We start from the raw sequence: 17,979 nt of genomic DNA, 5'->3' as shown, positions 1-17,979 counted from the left end.
CTGATTATGGCTTACAGCTTAAGAAAACTCAAATACAGTCTTCCCTCGCTATAACACGGTTCACTTTTCGCGGTCTCACTGTATCGCAGATTTTTTTTTGAGTGCAATTTTGCATATTTTTTTACAGTAATATACCCATTTTATAAAATTTATGAAGGTTTGAGCATTGTCAATGTTTGAACAAGAGAGAAATGTGAGAACATGTAAATGCCTCAATGAGAAAAGTGTCTAAATTGTGCGGTCGGGGATTTTAGTGCCTTAAAACATTTATAAGAGTTGTAAAACATAAAGCTAACTACTTCGCGGATTTCATTTATTGCGGGTATTTTTTGGAACCTAACCCCAGCGGAAAACGAGGGAACACTGTATCCTATCTCAAAATATTAGAATATTTCCTCAGACCAAGTTAAAAAAAATGTCATAATCAGCAATATTAGATCAATAAAAGGCTTGCAATATTTCAGTGGATTTGTTTGATTTATTTAATTGCATTACATAAATTAATGGACTTTATCGCAATGTTCTAATTTTCTGAGACAGTCCTGTATATGATTTGTTTTATAGTAATGTGAAATACTGATAGGCCTTATGTGCCTGTGTGCATGGCACTTCCTCCCTGCCTGCTCGTTACTATGCAGTGGAGATGTCGGCACTGATAGGAGTGGCTGGAAAATGTGAAGTCTGCTGCTCCCTCTCTACCCTCTGCCTCTTCCCCCTCTCCCTCTAAAAATAGCTGGCAGAAAGAGAAGGCACTTAAGTCAAGGCTCTTTCTGTTGGCCTTAGGGATGCAACGGTTCTCGGTCTTACACCGAACCGTTGGGTCCGCCCTGTACGGGACAATGTGGCCTTATGGACCACGGGTTTTTGGTTCTGCAACAAATTTTGCATTGACACTCGCGCTTTACTGGGTGTGTGCGTGCCTGTCCAATGTCGGCAAGCGGAGACAGACTGCTGCAGAAAAGCCCTCCCGCACAAGCTAATATCCAATCATTGTTGCGGTTCCATCCACTCACCCCCTCACACAGATGCGGAATGGAAAACCAAAATGGCAAGGGCGAGCGGCGGAGTTGACAGACCAAAGTTCGAAGAAGCGGTGTGGAATAATTTCGGCTTCGTTATAGGATACGATGACGAGGGAGTGAAAACAGCAAAAAGAAATTTTACTGTCAGTAAACGTTGCTTGAAACGTCCCATACGTTAAACCCATTTGGACCTGGAGCGTATAACAGCATTCCACCACAGAGCAAGCAGGTAGCGCAGCAGCGACCCTCCACCCCAAAGCCGGTAAAGCGGACACATCACCCTGCACCACCAACCCTCGGTCCCCCAGCCGGTGAAATGCATCAGAACACACACGTGAAGGCGATGCAGACCTGCGGGAGCCATGAAACAAATGTCGGTGACGGCGCGCTGAGCCGTGGACTGAGGATAGGCTCCAGCACTAGCACTCCCGCGACCCTTGTGTAAGCGGTTGATGGATGGATGGATAAACAAGAGGACTTCATACATTTTACAACTTGCCTTAAATACATGTATGAATGATATGCTTAATGATGTTTACTAGGGATGTAACGATAACGGTGATATTGTGATATTAAAACTGCTACAATATCGTCGTCGTCATGTTCACAATATTTAAAAGGAACACATCTGTTAAAGTCATGTTGATTTCCATTTGTGCAGTTCTAGCACCCTCTAGTGGCTAGTTTTTATTAGTGCAATTTAATTTTCATTCGGGATGTTTTGGTCTTCTATGTTTAAAATCTGTGCTAATTGTCAGATGAAGGGGAACGCAATTTGCTTGTGAAGCGATCAATGTGTGCTTGCATTAGCAAGTAAGTATCTCAATATTGTTATTCGAGATTGTAGGTACCATAGGTACCTATGAGCGTAAATACTAGATCGGTGTCTGTGCATGTTTCTGGCATCCCATTTTCTAAGAGGAACCTCTACCATAGGTATCTATGAGCGTATACTAGATCGGTGTCTATACAGCGTCCTCATCATTCATCCCGCGGCCCATGAGGTGTTCCGATAGTTTTTCGTAAATGTGTGAACTAACGGCCAACGAATTTGTGCAAAAATTCAAACAATTGGTGATTGATGAAGGCACAGTAAGTTTTTAATTGCGACAAGACGGGCCTTTTTTTTTTTTTTTTTTTTTTTTGAAAAAGATGCCTCGCCATACCGGAAATTTCCATGAAGTTTCAGAATTAGTTTAAAAGAATCGCCCAGAAAAAGTGTTCCCCAGTCGGGCGTTTGCTCACTAAGATGATGTTTGCCTTGGACATTTCCGAAGGATTGTTTAAAAAAAAAAAAAAAAAAAAAAAACTTCTGAGAGAGGAGAACATGAACCAAAGAGGGCAAAAAATGATGACAGCAGTTAAAAAGATAAATGACCATCATTTTTATTCTTTACTCTATTCTTTGTTTTTTACATTATGCACAACTCTCATTTATTGTGCAATAATCTAACTGTAACATGTATTTGTTACATGTTTTGATGCATTTTTGTGCTTTATAAAACATTTATGTCTGAATTTTGGGAGGCTTGGAACGGATTAGGGCATTTACATGGAAAATGCGTCTACTTACAACATTTTCTACTTAAGAACTTTCTTCCAGAACCAATTAATTTCGTAAGTAGAGGTACCACTGTATCGTGATAATTATCGTATCGTGACCTTCATATCGTGATATCATATCGTGATGTTTGGATATAGTTACATCCCTAATGTTTACAGGAGGAAACTTGTATATTTTTATTAAAGAATTATAACTGTAGTTCAACAAAAGATTCCTCTGCCAAATGTAATATTGGGGTCTAAAGAACTGAGCGATAAAAGGAAAAGGGGAGTCTTCAAAGCAGTACATACCGTCCACTTGTTGTTTTCTTAAAAAGAATATTGACCTCCCCACCACAAACCCCCAGCCCTATACTAACTGCCTACGAGCTGTATATGTATAATCTGTATGTATACCGTGTAGTTTATCCAGTAGTCTGCTTGCGAGATGGGAGGAGCAAGATGGCTGCCCTGTCGCCTCGACGGCTTGCATGGGTGTTTATGGGCTATCAGCTATCCAGTCATATATTCAGACCAGTGATGCAGCCCATCGGTAAAGAGACCGAGAACAAAACAAAACAAAACAAATGCCTCAAGCCTCCCTCTCTGCAAAGGCAGAGAAACACGGCAAATCGCTCCTGACCAAAATGGGTTAAAGGAAACTACAAGCAACGTGAACCAGCATCTCCAGCATCATCACCCTGATGTACATGGATTTTTTTGTATGTTATTGTTATTATCATTATTATTGTTTAAATCACGTACTGAAACCATGGCCGAAAAACCGAGGTACAGACCACACCGTAGGCTACTTGTACCGTTGCACCCCTAATTGGGCTGCTCCAATGTTGGCCTCAGCACACCACCACAAGCAATCAATCGCACCTTAATGCTGATATCAGTCATTGATAATGAGCCATATTGAGGTTTGAGAACAGTACAGTACATACAGTATTTATTAAAGCATGTGATATAAACCGTAGGTTCATGGCTCAGTGTTTATGAACTCAGACCAGATGGCAATTGAAAATACAAATCAATCCATTTGACTTGACTTGACTTATACTACAAATTTTGCAAGTGTTCAGAACTTCAGACTGAAGTGTAGATAACTCTTCATTTGACTTCACCAAGACTCTATAAAATACCAGCACTTAAGAATACTACTCCGGCCGTAATTACACTCACTGAGCAAAACCTATAAGCACCGTGTAAAAGTTTAATTGATGGTTGTGGGGATATAGCATACTTGTATTGGGTCCTGTGCAGCTTCACGCTTGGCGTTATTGGCGGAGAGCAAGGTCCATGTTACAAAAATTACACATCACGGATGGTACTACTCACCTTGCATTTCGATCTGAAACATATTGGGTTTGCTTCCGCTTCTGACTTGCTGCATATAAGGGATGTAATCTTGTTGTGCCTTTTTTCCTTACAGTGTGTCCAATATAAGGTGGAAAATGTGAAATTTGACCAACAGATTGCACTTTATTTGGAACCTTGGGCTAAAAGGTTTAGCAGCACATCAGTGGATTGTTCACATGTAACTTCAATATTAGATTAAACTGCTCAGTTGTTAAACGTTCTTATGTTCTAAAACATTCGCCTGTAACACATAATATGAGAGAGGAGAATTAGCCTGTGATATTATGAGATATTTCAGTGTCTTGAAGATTACACTAGATAGGATTAATGGTTGCTTTGAGTGGACAAGGCTACCTCAAAAATGTACGTTTTGGCCATGTTTGATATTTTAGTTATGCTTGAGTTAATGGTCAACTTGGCGCAACTTGAATGAGCAAAGTGGATTAACAGTTTGTCCTGCATCAATTGTCGATGCCACTGCTAAAAGCCATCGTTTATTGTAGTTGGCAGTTGCCACTGTTTGCATTCTATGTTTTATTATGACTTGTATGTATGGAAAGTGTAAGTTTCGATGCTAAGAGCCTCAACCCAAGGATTGGGGTCAGCTGGATAGCCACTGCTTTTCAGATCATCAGCAGGTTTTGTCTTAAACGGATTTGGCTGGAGGAGCTGAATCAACTTTGTCTCAGGATTACAGGAATGACATTGGAGGGTAGTTGGGAGTCTCGAAGCCAGAGCAGCAACATTTTCTGCCTCCCATCAATCGCGCACCTGTGTTTTTTATAGTGCTCCAAAAGCCAAAGTGGTGTTGTGATCTAACCTTCTGCTGTCCAAGTAGCCGGAACCTTGCCTGGTTTGGGTGAACTTTTGTTGGGTAAAGTTTGGTCCCGTTTTTTATTTGTTCTTTGAATCCCATCTTATCGTCTTGGTGTTTAGGGCTATCAGCTGTTTTGTGTGCTGCTGTTATGATTACAAATGCATTTAATGTAATTCTCAATATTGTTAAGCTTGGAGTGTCTGCCAACTGCTTGTTGCTAGGTAACGGTTTCAAGATGGTAAGAGAACTGTTGAACTGTCTTCAAATTATTTGTTCTGGATTTCATCAGTTTCAGTGTTCAGTGAAATTGCAGGAAGTTTTTACCTCCAATTGTGGTAGTGTTACTGTACAGTCATGATGCAGCTTACTTAAAGGAGTTACTCACTTTCCTACAACTAAAACTATCTTGTCATCCTCAGATCAGAAAGAGTCTAGGCAGCGGAGCGAAGCACACCATTCGAGGAAAATGAGTGAACTGGATCAGCTACGCCAAGAGGCTGAGCAGCTCAAGAACCAGATCCGAGTAAGTCAGCTCCTGTTTTGTTTTCAATTAGTTTATCAAAAATTTTGCCATTGATGTTTTGCCCTCATTAAAGTAATAGCAAAACATTTTTAATGTGCTGCAAATTAGATTGCCGTAGGTTCCTACTACTACTTTTTTTCACATGCATCAAACCATGCGTCTGAAACAATAATGTGGTTAATATAGGGATTTTACAGGCTAACAAGCTTCATGCCACCAATACCTGGGCCAATCCCAGTTCTACCTCTTATAGCCCTTTTAACCACTAGCCTTTGGCTGTGCGTGTTCACAAGAATGAAGTTGTTCCAATTCTCAGAGGGCCTAAAGTGCTGGATATGAGCTGACCATCTCCAAATGCGAAAGCATTGGAAAATGTGTTGGAAAGACTTTTTTTGAAAAATATTTCTCGCCATCAAGGGAACCAACTTTTGTACAAATCACAACACTGGCTAAGGCATTTATTATTTACGGCCGATTGCTTGTTCCTCACTCTGACCCATTTTGAGCTGTCATGATATTGGTGAGCAGTGAAAACTATGACAGTCGAAACTGTTAGCAAGGTAACAAAACCCCTCCACACAAAAAGACCATACATATGTGGACACAAGAAATCCCAATCTCTGGACTCTGCAGATAATACATCAACCAGTGGAAGAGTCTGGTTACTGTAGGCATCATTCACATTTCTGAGGCAAGGCAAACCTTAACCAAACAGACAGTGTGAAAAGATCCAGTCAGCGAAGAAAATGGTAGCGGTGGGCGGGTATAAATTCAACATGGCTACTCGAAGAGGGACAGTAGTGAATGACTTGCGTCGTCGCGGCAAAAACTTGATTTGTGTGATGATAGACTTCTGGCGCAGAAGAGTGACATTGGCATTCACGAAGAATACGTCACAGCAAATAAACAAATTTGATTTGCCCGGCCGCCATTAACCGAGCCAAGTCGCAGTCAATGGCAGCCTTTCCAGACCTACTTTCTTTCGTTCAAGAAAGTAGGCAGACTAGCGCTCATTAGTCAGGAAAATTACGGTTTACTATAACGTGTAGCAAACGTTAGAATTAGATAAGCAACCGTACTCCTTAGTGTAAATTTACTTCTATTGTTGTGTTTCAGGATGCCAGGAAAGCGTGTGCTGATGCTACCCTGTCTCAGGTAATGACATTTCCTTCTCAAATTACTGCATAGTGTCTATAGAGTTAAGGTGATCATAATTATTTGTTTACATAAATGGCTCTGATATGCATTTACACTGATTTATTTATTTATTTGTTTTTATTTTTGTTTTTTCCCCTCCCTCTTATGGTGATTTGTTAACCGTCTTTGTAAAAATCTCTATCCTTTTAATCCTGTTTATTTTTATTTTTTTTATTTTTTTTTATTTATTTATTTATTTATTTATTTATTTATTTATTATTTTTTTTAAATCCTGTTTTAATCCTGTTTAGATTACAGCTAACATTGACCCAGTTGGCCGAATTCAGATGCGCACTCGCCGGACACTGAGAGGGCATCTGGCTAAAATCTATGCCATGCACTGGGGCACTGATTCGAGGTACTATCTTCAGCTCCAGTCAGTCCATTAGCTAAGTATTTCATGCCATCGACCCACTCCCTTGCCTAAATGCAGGAAATGGATATAAAAGCTAAAAGAGTGTCTTTGTGCTCGGCGTTTCTCCTCAGGGCCCTTGTGAAGTCCTGGAATTACACAATAGCTCTTGCTTGCATCCACAAACTCTATTTTTAACATCTGCCCAAAGCCATCTTCAGTTAGATTAACATAAAACTAGTGTTCGAAAAAGTCAATTCTACATTACAGTAACGTATTTCGGCAGAATAATGGTAATATTTTTGTTCAACACTAATTGGACAGTACAATTTACAATGTATTATAATGTATTACCCTTCTTGTGTGTCTGTGTTGTGTGTCCTGCTTGTTGATTAGGTGTTGGGCCTGTGGGTAGGGAAAATACTCAAAATGGCGGTGAGGGCATTGAGATTTATTGAGCAGTATTTCTTAAAGAGATAGTTCGGATTTTTTGACATGAATCTCTATTTCATCCTCACTTCCAGTAGTGTATGCGATCAGCACTGACTTACCCTTGACAGTGTTCTGTCAGCCGAGTTCTGGTCTGGTGTTGGACGAGAAGAATATAGTCCGGCGAGTTGGCTGGGGCCACTTAAATAAAGCATTTTTCTTCTAAAAACAATTTGTGTTCAAAAGAGTGATACATCTGCACACAAAACTCCCTCCTGAAAAAAAGTCAGAATCCATTATCCCCGGGCACTATTTTTCTGTTCATTCGTATCACTGCGCGTCGCCCTGTAGACAGCTGATAGTCGCGCCTTCCGCCTTCGAAAAGACAAACAACTTGTAGATTAGTGCGCGTCTATCAGCTGTATGTGGGGCGCTGTGCAGTGATACGAACGAACAGAAAAGTAGTACCCGGCGGTAATGGCATCTGACTTTTTTTCAGAAAAAGAGTATTGTGATGCAAATCTATCACACTTTTGAACACAAATTGTTATAGAAGAAAACAATTAACCCCAGCCAACTCGCCGGACTATTTTCTTCTCATCCAACACCGGACCAGAACTCGTCTCACAGAAGAAGTCAGTGCTGATCGCACACACTAGAGGTGAGGATGAAATAGAGATTCATGTAAAAAAATCCGAACTATCTTTTTAGGGAAAAATAAATAAATAAATAAAAGTTGTCTTACATTGTTCCACATCCCCACAGCAGCAACTGAACTTAATAATGTTGCCCCACAATCGCAGTGTGCAACCTCCTACTAACTGTCAGCTTTCCTCTGTTTCGAGGAAATCGTTTGGAGCCATTTTTAATTGAAAATGATCCAAATTATCTGATTTCAGCATATCAACTGTAATTGTTTAGATTTCTGTAGTCCTTTATGAAAAAAAGAGTGATTATCTTGTGTTTAATCAAAATAAGACATTTGCAAACATGTGTTTTTATTTTGGAAAACAATGACCATACAAGTAACATACTACATCAGACCTTTTTTTCATCACGATACGAAGTACGAAATAAACACCAATCACTGATTAATAAACAGTAATCAGGGAAACAAATGCTTTTGTAATAGACTTTAACGCAAAATTAAAATGAATATGATTAGTCAATTTAACAATCAATAGATTAATCGATTCTAAAAATATTTGATAATGTCAGCAGTACTTGTAATCTGTTTTTATCAAGCAGGTTGGTTTAATAAGTGTGATGTGAGGTAATCACAATTTCTGTGCTAAGTGAACCAACTCCATCTTTATCTGTGTATGTCACGTGGCTGTTCTGATGCAGTTGCACATATAAAGCGCAAATGAGAATAGGACACGTCAGATGTACAGTTGAGCCGAGATCTTTAGCCGGAATGACAAAGAAGTCTCCATGTAAATCCATCTTTTGCTTAGCGTGTTTCTGTTTGAGTGTGCTGGTGTGTGTGCGCCACGGTAGTGAAGATGAGCAAAGCTCTCAGTGGGCCTTTTTGTGCGTTGCTCACTGCTCTCTGCTCCTTTGGGCATTGGAGCTGTCACTGTAGTTACTTGTTGGATTCATCTGCATGGTCAAGCTCAGCCCCAGTGACACTTTCCATTTTTGTTTAAAAGGAAATATATATGTATTATCGCTACCTATTATTAAGAATGCTGATATGTACATGTAGCATCTTTTCCCCTCCATTCTAATGGAAATAATGAGAATTACAATGTAATATGACACAATTTAAACAATCAATTTCTTTCTTTACATTAGGCTTTTGGTCAGTGCCTCCCAGGATGGCAAACTCATTATTTGGGACAGCTACACCACAAACAAGGTAAATTCAGCAATGACGATGACCTGAGTGCCTGTTCTTTCCGAAACTAATAGACACAAGGAACTAGTCTTTTTCCATGACAAGCTTTGATAATGCATGTATTTCATTTTCATTTAAATCATTTATTTCATTCATTTATAATAGAGGAAAAAGACAATATAAAACAACATTCTTTATCGTTGAATGAAAAGGAACATATGTATGTTTTTTTTTTTTTTTTTTTTTTTTTTTTTTTTTTTTAAAGTATTGTCTCCTCACAACCAATAACATAGGTCATTTGTATGCTCTTTTCAGGTCCATGCCATCCCGCTGCGCTCCTCTTGGGTGATGACGTGCGCTTATGCCCCTTCTGGTAACTACGTTGCATGTGGGGGCTTGGATAACATCTGCTCCATCTACAACCTGAAGACCCGTGAGGGAAATGTGCGAGTTAGCCGTGAGCTGGCTGGACACACAGGTATGCTGCACACCACATTGATTTGCTTCACCTCCATTTACCACAATCATGGAACAAACATTTACTTCTTTTTACATTGTCAAAGTTCCTCTTGTAAAATCTGCTGAGGGATCCTTATTTCCAATGAATAAATGAATATGAGGGTTTATATGCCATGCTAACTATAATTGGGCCAAATGGAATGATTTTCACATCAGATATATTCCAGTAGGGAGAGACAGATTATCAGATGGGCCGATATTCAGCATTATGACGAATATCGGCATTGGCCTTTTTAAAAAAGCTGATGGCCAATAATAGATGAATTTTAAAGTTTTTACTTTCAGAAAATTTAAATTAAAACAAGCGAGAATGTAACATTAGATATTTTTTAAATTTTGGGAAAACTTGACTTCCATGTAACTTTTTAAGACATGCTGATGATGACTCTGGGAGTACCCTGAATTTTTTGTCAGAATTTTAAAACAAAAATGTCTGTCCAGCAATTTGCAAATTTGAAAAGAACAAACATATGCTTAAAGGCATTTCAACAGTTAAGAATTGGAGTTTGTATTTTCAATTTCTCAAATTTGAATGGCAATATTTTCACTTTTAGTGAAAATAAATGTTGGCTCCAAAGTTTCGGTTATCGGCCTCCTTGACGATTAATTAACGGTATCGGCCCAGAACAAACTTCTGTCTATCACTATATTCCAGTCGCAGTCGTAGTCTGTGACCACTTTGTGCAGAAATAGAACATACTGTAGCTATATATCCTTTGCTTTAACTAATGAAAGTTTTGTGCTTGAGGGCAAGAAATAGTGTCACATGACACAGGAAGTGTGTCAGCATTTAAGTTCTTGTTCTTTCACCATAGGGAGGGGCGCACAGCCTCGACTAATTTGAGATGAATAAAGGAACCAAGTTGCAAAGTGAAAATTTTTATTGTTGGATTATTGTAACTATTTTGAGGTTTGTCAGATTAATTCCATGTTTTTATTGGGTTTGGGGTGTGATGATAATCCAATCCTCCTCATGTGGTGATTGCGTGAAACTTAAATATGTCGGGGGGGGGTTCTTCACTTGTATGTTTTTTTTTTGTTTTTTTTTGTTTTTTTTTAAGATAAATCACAAACATTTGATCTTGTTGCTTTTGCTAACAGGCTACCTGTCCTGTTGTCGCTTCCTGGATGACAACCAGATTGTCACCAGCTCTGGAGACACCACCTGGTGAGTTGCTACATTACACACAATACAGTTCATCTCAATATCTTCTGCTTCAAACATGGTATGACATCTTTGCTCACCATCTTGGCTAATTTCATAATGTTTTTTTGTTTTTTTTCCCTATAAACTATTGTTAATGTCAAGGCATAAAAAATAAGATGTGTGTTTGGATTGGAATACTCCTAAACCAGCAACACAATTTGTTTCTAATTAAACATCAGTGACTTAAAATATGAATAATATTTGAAGTATGCTTCCTAATCTCAGTTTTGATATCATTTTGTGACCAGCGTGAGCGCTTTGCAGTGTCATCACTGATCGTACTTGACTGCCTTGACTGAAGCCTAATTGTTGGCATTTCATTCTGGACCTTACTTAGTCTATTTTTCCTTTTTACAGCTGATGAATTGAACTGGCTTATTTTCCTTTAGGTAGCTTTATCTTTGACTGTGTCTCACGCTTCATTACAGCGCCCTGTGGGACATTGAGACTGGACAGCAGACAACTACGTTTGCTGGCCACACTGGTGATGTCATGAGTCTCTCTCTGGCACCTGACACGAGGCTGTTTGTGTCTGGGGCCTGTGATGCCTCAGCCAAACTCTGGGATGTCAGAGAAGGAATGTGCCGGCAGACCTTCACTGGCCATGAGTCCGACATCAATGCCATTTGCGTAAGGCTTCGTATACTATACCATACCGTAAATCTTAGCCGGGAAAAATGTACATAAGCAATCACTCCATCACTCAGTCAAGGGGAGTGTTTACAGAAGTCGCATTACATTTACAGATTTTGTAACTCAGTGCACACAATAAAGTGCACCTTGTGCACTGTCGATGTTTAACATTTATGACTGTTAAGTTTGCCTTATAGTCATGAAAATATGGTAACTGCCTCTGTTTTCTTTTTAAAAATGTGCACATTTGAACCGGCTTCCTCAGTTGTATGTGCGATCTATTTATTTTTTCCTCTACAGTTCTTCCCCAATGGCAACGCCTTTGCCACAGGCTCAGACGATGCCACCTGCCGGCTGTTTGACCTGCGTGCTGACCAGGAGCTGATGGTGTATTCGCATGACAATATCATTTGCGGTATCACTTCTGTGGCATTCTCCAAGAGTGGCCGCCTACTTCTGGCTGGTTACGACGACTTCAATTGCAATGTCTGGGACACTTTGAAGGCCGATCGCGCAGGTAAAGTCTGCCTGATGTTGTGTATGTTGCTCCCTGTTACGGCTGTCTTGTTCTTCATACAGATAGGCGATGAATGTACAGTGGACCCCTACATACAATGCTTTTCATTTACATACAGATTATGTATTTGCGGGCTGGCCCAATTACTATCCCCTGCAAATAGGGCATAAATAACACTAGAGTGCGCCTATCAGCTTGTATCTTGTATCTTCCCTACATAGTGTGGAGTGTGGGCCTGAACGCACAGGCTTTAAACAGTGGCTGCAGTTACACTTTAGGCCAGAGGTGGCAGTCCTGAGTAAAAAAGTGACCAAGTCCACAAAGCTGCTTTAATGAATTCAACTTGCAAAATGTAGAATATTGTAAATAAACTAACAGGCTGCATTCTTAAAGTAACATGAGCGGATCTGGAAGGTTTTAGTAACTGAGGGAAATATCTGCACATGTGAAACTGCCCCACGGACTTACATTAAGTATAGGCCCATTGCAAGTCAAGACAGAACTCATTTGTAAATATGTGAAGCAGGCCACCTGCGTCAGCGCTTTCCTTCTCACAACAAGGATTTAAAGGCTGATTAATCCACCATCTCTGAAAAACCCAGGAAATAGTGAGGAAGGTAAACCCTATAATGTATGAAATTTTGACCCAAATACAAATCTGCGATATAGTGAGTCTGCAATAAGTGAACCGCGAAGTAGCGAAGGGACCACTATATACTGTTGTTGTTTGGGATCTCCCCCACTCTTCTGTCAAAGGTGATGTCTCAAGACAAGGCAGGGGAGATTATATAGTACATTTCATCCACAAGACAACTTACTGTGCTTCACACAAAGGAATGGCACAGCGCCTAAAAAGCATTTACAAAAAACAGCAAAATTACTTAAAGCAATACAAGACTTATAACTCAATTTCCAATATTGGATTAGGCATTGTATATAAAGAATAAAAGTGCAAATGTCTCTGGCATCTTATTTCCTGAATTTTCTTTTAAACCGATTAAGTATCAAAATAAGAACATACCGTGGTGAAACGCCATTATCCTGGTCACGTGATCATGATGATGTATCCCGTGTGTAATACGGAAGTCGCCTACGGTCATTTCACTGGGAGTTTGCTGACGTAATGGCCAAGAAAAAGACCATCTTCGATCCCAAATACTGTGCCAATTCTGATCAGAGTAAATTCCTCAGCACATCCAATTTCATGTCATTCCGTGTGGCGGTGGGGGGTGGTCTCTCTCTCTGATGTGGGCTAAAGTGTGCTTAGCACACATGTAGCATGGCGTGGAAGAATAAAAGTCCACAATTTACATTTCCGGAGATAACAGTGTCAGTGGTGACTTGACTGGTAATTTGAGCCTCTATAGCATGCAACTTGGAGACACTCCCCAACTTCGACTCACTATGAGCCGGCCGGCTGAATGTGTCCTCCTTATCTGCCAGCTTCATCTTGACTTTCGGCTGGACAGAAATGTTTGGCGAGACCTCCATGGCTGTACTGTTTCTGAAGAAGTGTTTCTTTGCTATCAGGTGTAATTCCACCTTTGTTGTCCGCCGTGTGATGCAATAATTCCTCATGAGTCTCTTTGTTGTCACCGGCAGCCACGTCATTCAATGTGTATTTTACGCATGCGATACGTCACGATGATCACGTGACTGGCCAAAACTCTACTTAATGCAAAAAATGTTCATATAAACTACTATAAAATCATAATCGCTCAACATCAATCGACAATATTTTCAGGGAAGAGTTGAAACTAACCATTTCACAGAATAGCGTTAATTTTTCACGTCTTGTGTTCCTTTAAAGAATGTAAATTAAATATTTAAACACAATAAAATGTTTTTTTATGTTTTCAAAGTCTTCTGTTAAAGTAAAATAAAAGCAATTTTTTTTTTAAATTACTAACAGAAAAGAAAATTGCTCAAAAAATGTTTAAAAGACCTTAAGGGTATAGACCCCTTCAAAGTTTGTAAACAATGTGACACAATTTAAAGGGCGGGGCTTAGCTGGAGGCAAAAACACCTCAGTAGCGTGTGGTTCTAACACCGGTCAGCATATTTTCACAGAAAGTTCACGTCGGAAAGGACGCGGAAAACGGCCATTTGAGTTAATATGTGAGTAAACTGATAAAAAATAGAATAGAATAAACAGACAACCAGCGTTGTTTACTTCTAGCTGCACTGCGTTGCCTCCAGCGGTTGTTTTTACCTCCAGTAAACACCGTGACGTAAGCCATAAAGGGGTCCATTGGGGAGAGGAGTGGCAGTTTTTAACCTCAAGACATTTTAGGCTTGTTCCTTGGCAGGGCCTGCTAGGATGAGAATTGTTGGCTGTTAAATATTTTTTGTTGATCGCATTTTCATCTCAGAAATATTACGGTAGTTGGTGTCATGTTAAACAAGTGAATCGCTAGATTTGGTATGATGATGTTATTATTATTATTATTATTATTATTATTATTATTATTAGTGTGCAAGAAGACAAATGGAAGGTCAGTTTTCCATTTGCTAGTTAAAACAGCAGGTATGGCTGACAACAGCTGAGGAACCCCATAGGAAGGCATGAATACTTTACACCTATTGATCACTCAAAGCTCACACCTGACACACACCCATCCATGTGTTTTGTGGATATTTTTAGAACAATGTTGAGTACAGCAGAACCTCTAAAAGGTTGACATTACATTCTGTGATGCTGGTTGATTGGTTTTATTCATTTTCTGATATAAGAGACCAACAAATCCCACATTATAAAGATTGTGTTAAATGTCGATAGCATAATTTTATATTGCACAATGTTATGGTTGGGATTTTACATTTTGCAGTGGTCAGAGTTGACAGTAACAGAGCCACAAGCACATTTGCCTTTGTTCTCGTACATGCTGCAACAGAGCATTGTACTGTACGCTCGTTTCGAGACGAGTGTCTCTTCACAATGATGTGAAAACACTCAAGGCAAGATACCTACAAAGCCTGATTATAAAGACCCCTCCCTGAAAGGTATCATCCAGAGTAGAAAGAGCGACAGACAGCTTATAGCGTTGTAACTCGTCCAAACGACTTAACTTCAAAATAAAGTTCAACTTTTTAATTAATTTGAGGAAATTTGGGTGAATGCTTTTTTTAATGCATTGCTAATGTATTTGATCAGGACTCACCATCAGCAGATACTTAAAAAACAAAAGACTGGGACTTGGTTACCAAACAAAAAACAAAAAAGTGATCAATGGACATCCCTAATTATTACATAGACACAGATGAATTTGTTGTGCTTTTCTTGAGTCTTCGCTGTGTCTACAGGTGTCTTGGCTGGTCATGATAACCGAGTGAGCTGCTTAGGTGTGACTGACGACGGCATGGCAGTGGCAACAGGGTCCTGGGATAGCTTCCTCAAGATCTGGAACTAGAGTCTGAAGGTACGAAAAGGCCACAGGATGTCCATATTTTGGCTTTATTTATGGCAGAGGATGGCTCGTTTGCACGCTCCATTCTTAACTCATTCACTGCCATTGACGGAAAAAGATGTCAAATTATGCATTTTTGGGCTGGCAGTGAATGTGTTAAATCCGGCTCACTGACCTTTTGCGATAAGTCCTATCATATTTATTGCATTCTTTGAACCGTAATTGTAATGTTTGGGAAAAGGCTGTAATTGATGATCTGGAGAATTTCATCTCTGGTGGCATGTCTCTAATAGTCAGCCAATATGTGTGGTTAATATCGGCATTCGCAAAGCACAATCTAATTTGTATCAGTTTGTATCTCATCATCAAACTTTTTGCTAAGTAATGTTATTAACTAACAGTGGTTTGTTCATTTTGCAGATGGTATCCGGACTCCAAAGTTGCGTGGAAGACCATTCCAACATCACAATGTTTAATTGTATTGCATATCCAATCTTTTCAAAACATGATACTGACTCAAAACACCCAACAAACTATTAAGGGCAAAAATCTCACTCTCTCCTCCACTTCCTCCTCCTTAAAAGAGCACAATTGTCTGTCACTCATTCAGCTCCGACTGTACAGGTCAATGAATTTGGTTGTCTCAGAATGGACGGATGGGAAAATTGTGCATTCCTCTCATGACTACAGGTTGAGTGAAGATTATTACACAGCAGTGATCTAACTCTTTATAGCTTCGTGCCCATCTTTCAATATTTTTTTCTTCATCTCTGTCAAAGTAGATCTGTAGGTTGTCTGTTAAAATGAGGATCAAATCTTTGTTTTATTTGCTAATCTTTACATGTTTTAAGAGGGTTTTAATTTGAAAATATCCAGCTTTATCCCACTTGGAGAACAAAGCGAGAGAATATTGCTTCAACAGAGCATCCTCAAGCCCCTTCTGGCCCTGCTGTATATTAGCCCCATGACACTTGTTCCCCCCCCCACTGTAGTCCTCAAGTCTTTGTTTGCACAAAAATGTAAACTTTGCATATATAGAATGTCAAAAGAAAAAAGTTAACTAACCAAGCACATAACTGTTATAAATGAATGCTTGATTTTAAAATGCAAAAACCACAACAACAAAAAAGAAAAAAGAAACAAAACCATTTAACCATTCTCTAAACCTTTTTGTCTGGCACCAGTCTAGACTAATTAAATGAAGATTAACCTATTGGATCATAATCCACCCAACCACTTATTTTATTTTACTTTTTTTCCTCCTGAAGTTTTGTGTTGCTGTGGTTGGACCGGGGGATGTGACTGGTCAGGTAATGAGTCGCTCCATTTTAGCCAGACTGCGTTCCAGAACTTTCTCGAAAAGGTGCCCATTCTGTGCTTGGAAATGCAGTTACTACTCTGTGAATGACATGTTGTATAAATCAATGTTTGAAAATAATATGGAAGCTTTTTTTTTAAGTTAAAAACTAAAAAAAAAAAAAAATTTTTTTTTTTTTTTTTTTTTTGATTGTCTGCCATGGGTGGGTTATCTCTTAGAATCGCATGCTGTAGAATTGCTTAAAGGTGCATATGGAATTGAGTCCTTTGTTTTCTTTAAGAACCTGTTGAATATATATCAATACAGTGGTATTTATTTTTATTTTTCCCCTAGTTTTGACTCATTTGTTTTTGCTACTCAGTGCATACCATAATACAACAAAAATGTCAAAGCTATGCACACGAGGAGCAAACCCTGCATTATTAAAGGTTGCTTGGTCCATACTTGGGAGGGATTACACAAATTATTTAGATGTAAATGGAAATTGTACACACTTGCATATATACATTACATCTGATCACCAAAACATACCAATGGGACAAATTTTCATTCCTTCTGTAGCAAACAAAGTTCCACTTACTAAGAAACATTTTATAAGTTTTTTTCTTGTCCTTTAATAATAATAATAATAATAATAATAAAAAATCTTGCAGCATCTGGATGGCAGACTTTTTTTTTTTTTTTTTTTGTTCCCTTCTCCTTGTAAAGAGAAAACACTTCCTTTTAGCAGTAGTGCCATTTTTTTTCTTTGCAACAGTCTGTACAAAAAGATGTGCCGTAATTGTGTGTTAGGCCTGAGTTGACAAAGGCAAAAAAAAAAAAAACATTAAAACTGAATTTTAAAAAAAAAAGTCAAATTAATTAAATTCCCTTTCCTTTTCTCTTTCTCCATCAATTAACCATAGAGCTCTGCACCCCTTATTCCCTTTACACCTTTTGTATTTAATTTTCAAGTCAGTCAGTGTACAACCGAAAGCTGGATGCAAGATAGAAACTATATTAAAATGTACTGTTATTTAAGATGTAATAAAAAGCAGTTTGAAATGACATACTGTGTTGTGTGATTGACTTAGTAATTCTTACTCAAGCTGGAAAGTTAGCAGGAGTGATTTCCAGCATCTGGACACAAACGTGGGTTGATTCTGTTGAGATTTGAAAATGTGACACTTAGCTGATTATTGCAGCTCGGTGTCAAATACTGAGGTCAAGTTCCACAGCACACCTTATGTCTACCTGTCACTTGCCCCGTTGAACCTGTTGACTTCGGATCTCGGTAGCCATCTGTTGGACA

At 39.0% G+C, this 17,979-nt stretch overlaps 1 protein-coding gene across 1 annotated transcript; it reads left to right on the top strand.

Moving 5' to 3' along the window:
- The first annotated feature begins 4,621 nt into the window (after positions 1-4,621).
- LOC144011596 (guanine nucleotide-binding protein G(I)/G(S)/G(T) subunit beta-1) lies at positions 4,622-17,735 on the top strand. Its single transcript, XM_077511689.1, has 11 exons — positions 4,622-4,803; positions 5,166-5,269; positions 6,386-6,424; positions 6,718-6,824; positions 9,045-9,108; positions 9,403-9,565; positions 10,708-10,774; positions 11,242-11,443; positions 11,747-11,963; positions 15,267-15,382; positions 15,791-17,735. The coding sequence occupies exons 2-10, from the start codon at positions 5,213-5,215 to the stop codon at positions 15,371-15,373; spliced, it is 1,023 nt and encodes a 340-aa protein (XP_077367815.1). The 5' UTR covers positions 4,622-4,803; positions 5,166-5,212; the 3' UTR covers positions 15,374-15,382; positions 15,791-17,735.
- Positions 17,736-17,979: the final 244 nt, after the last annotated feature.

Source organism: Festucalex cinctus, unplaced genomic scaffold, assembly GCF_051991245.1.
Source record: "Festucalex cinctus isolate MCC-2025b unplaced genomic scaffold, RoL_Fcin_1.0 HiC_scaffold_325, whole genome shotgun sequence".
NCBI lineage: Eukaryota > Metazoa > Chordata > Actinopteri > Syngnathiformes > Syngnathidae > Festucalex > Festucalex cinctus.
Note: the sequence above shows the minus strand (reverse complement) of the source record. Positions and strands in the feature narration are given on the sequence as shown.

Coding starts and splice junctions, on each gene's coding strand:
- LOC144011596 (XM_077511689.1), top strand. CDS start 5,213: ATGAGTGAACTGGATCAGCTACGCCAAGAGGCTGAGCAGCTCAAGAAC. Junction 6,425..6,717: donor CTGATGCTACCCTGTCTCAG/GTAATGACATTT, acceptor AATCCTGTTTAG/ATTACAGCTAACATTGACCC. Junction 11,964..15,266: donor TTTGAAGGCCGATCGCGCAG/GTAAAGTCTGCC, acceptor CTGTGTCTACAG/GTGTCTTGGCTGGTCATGAT.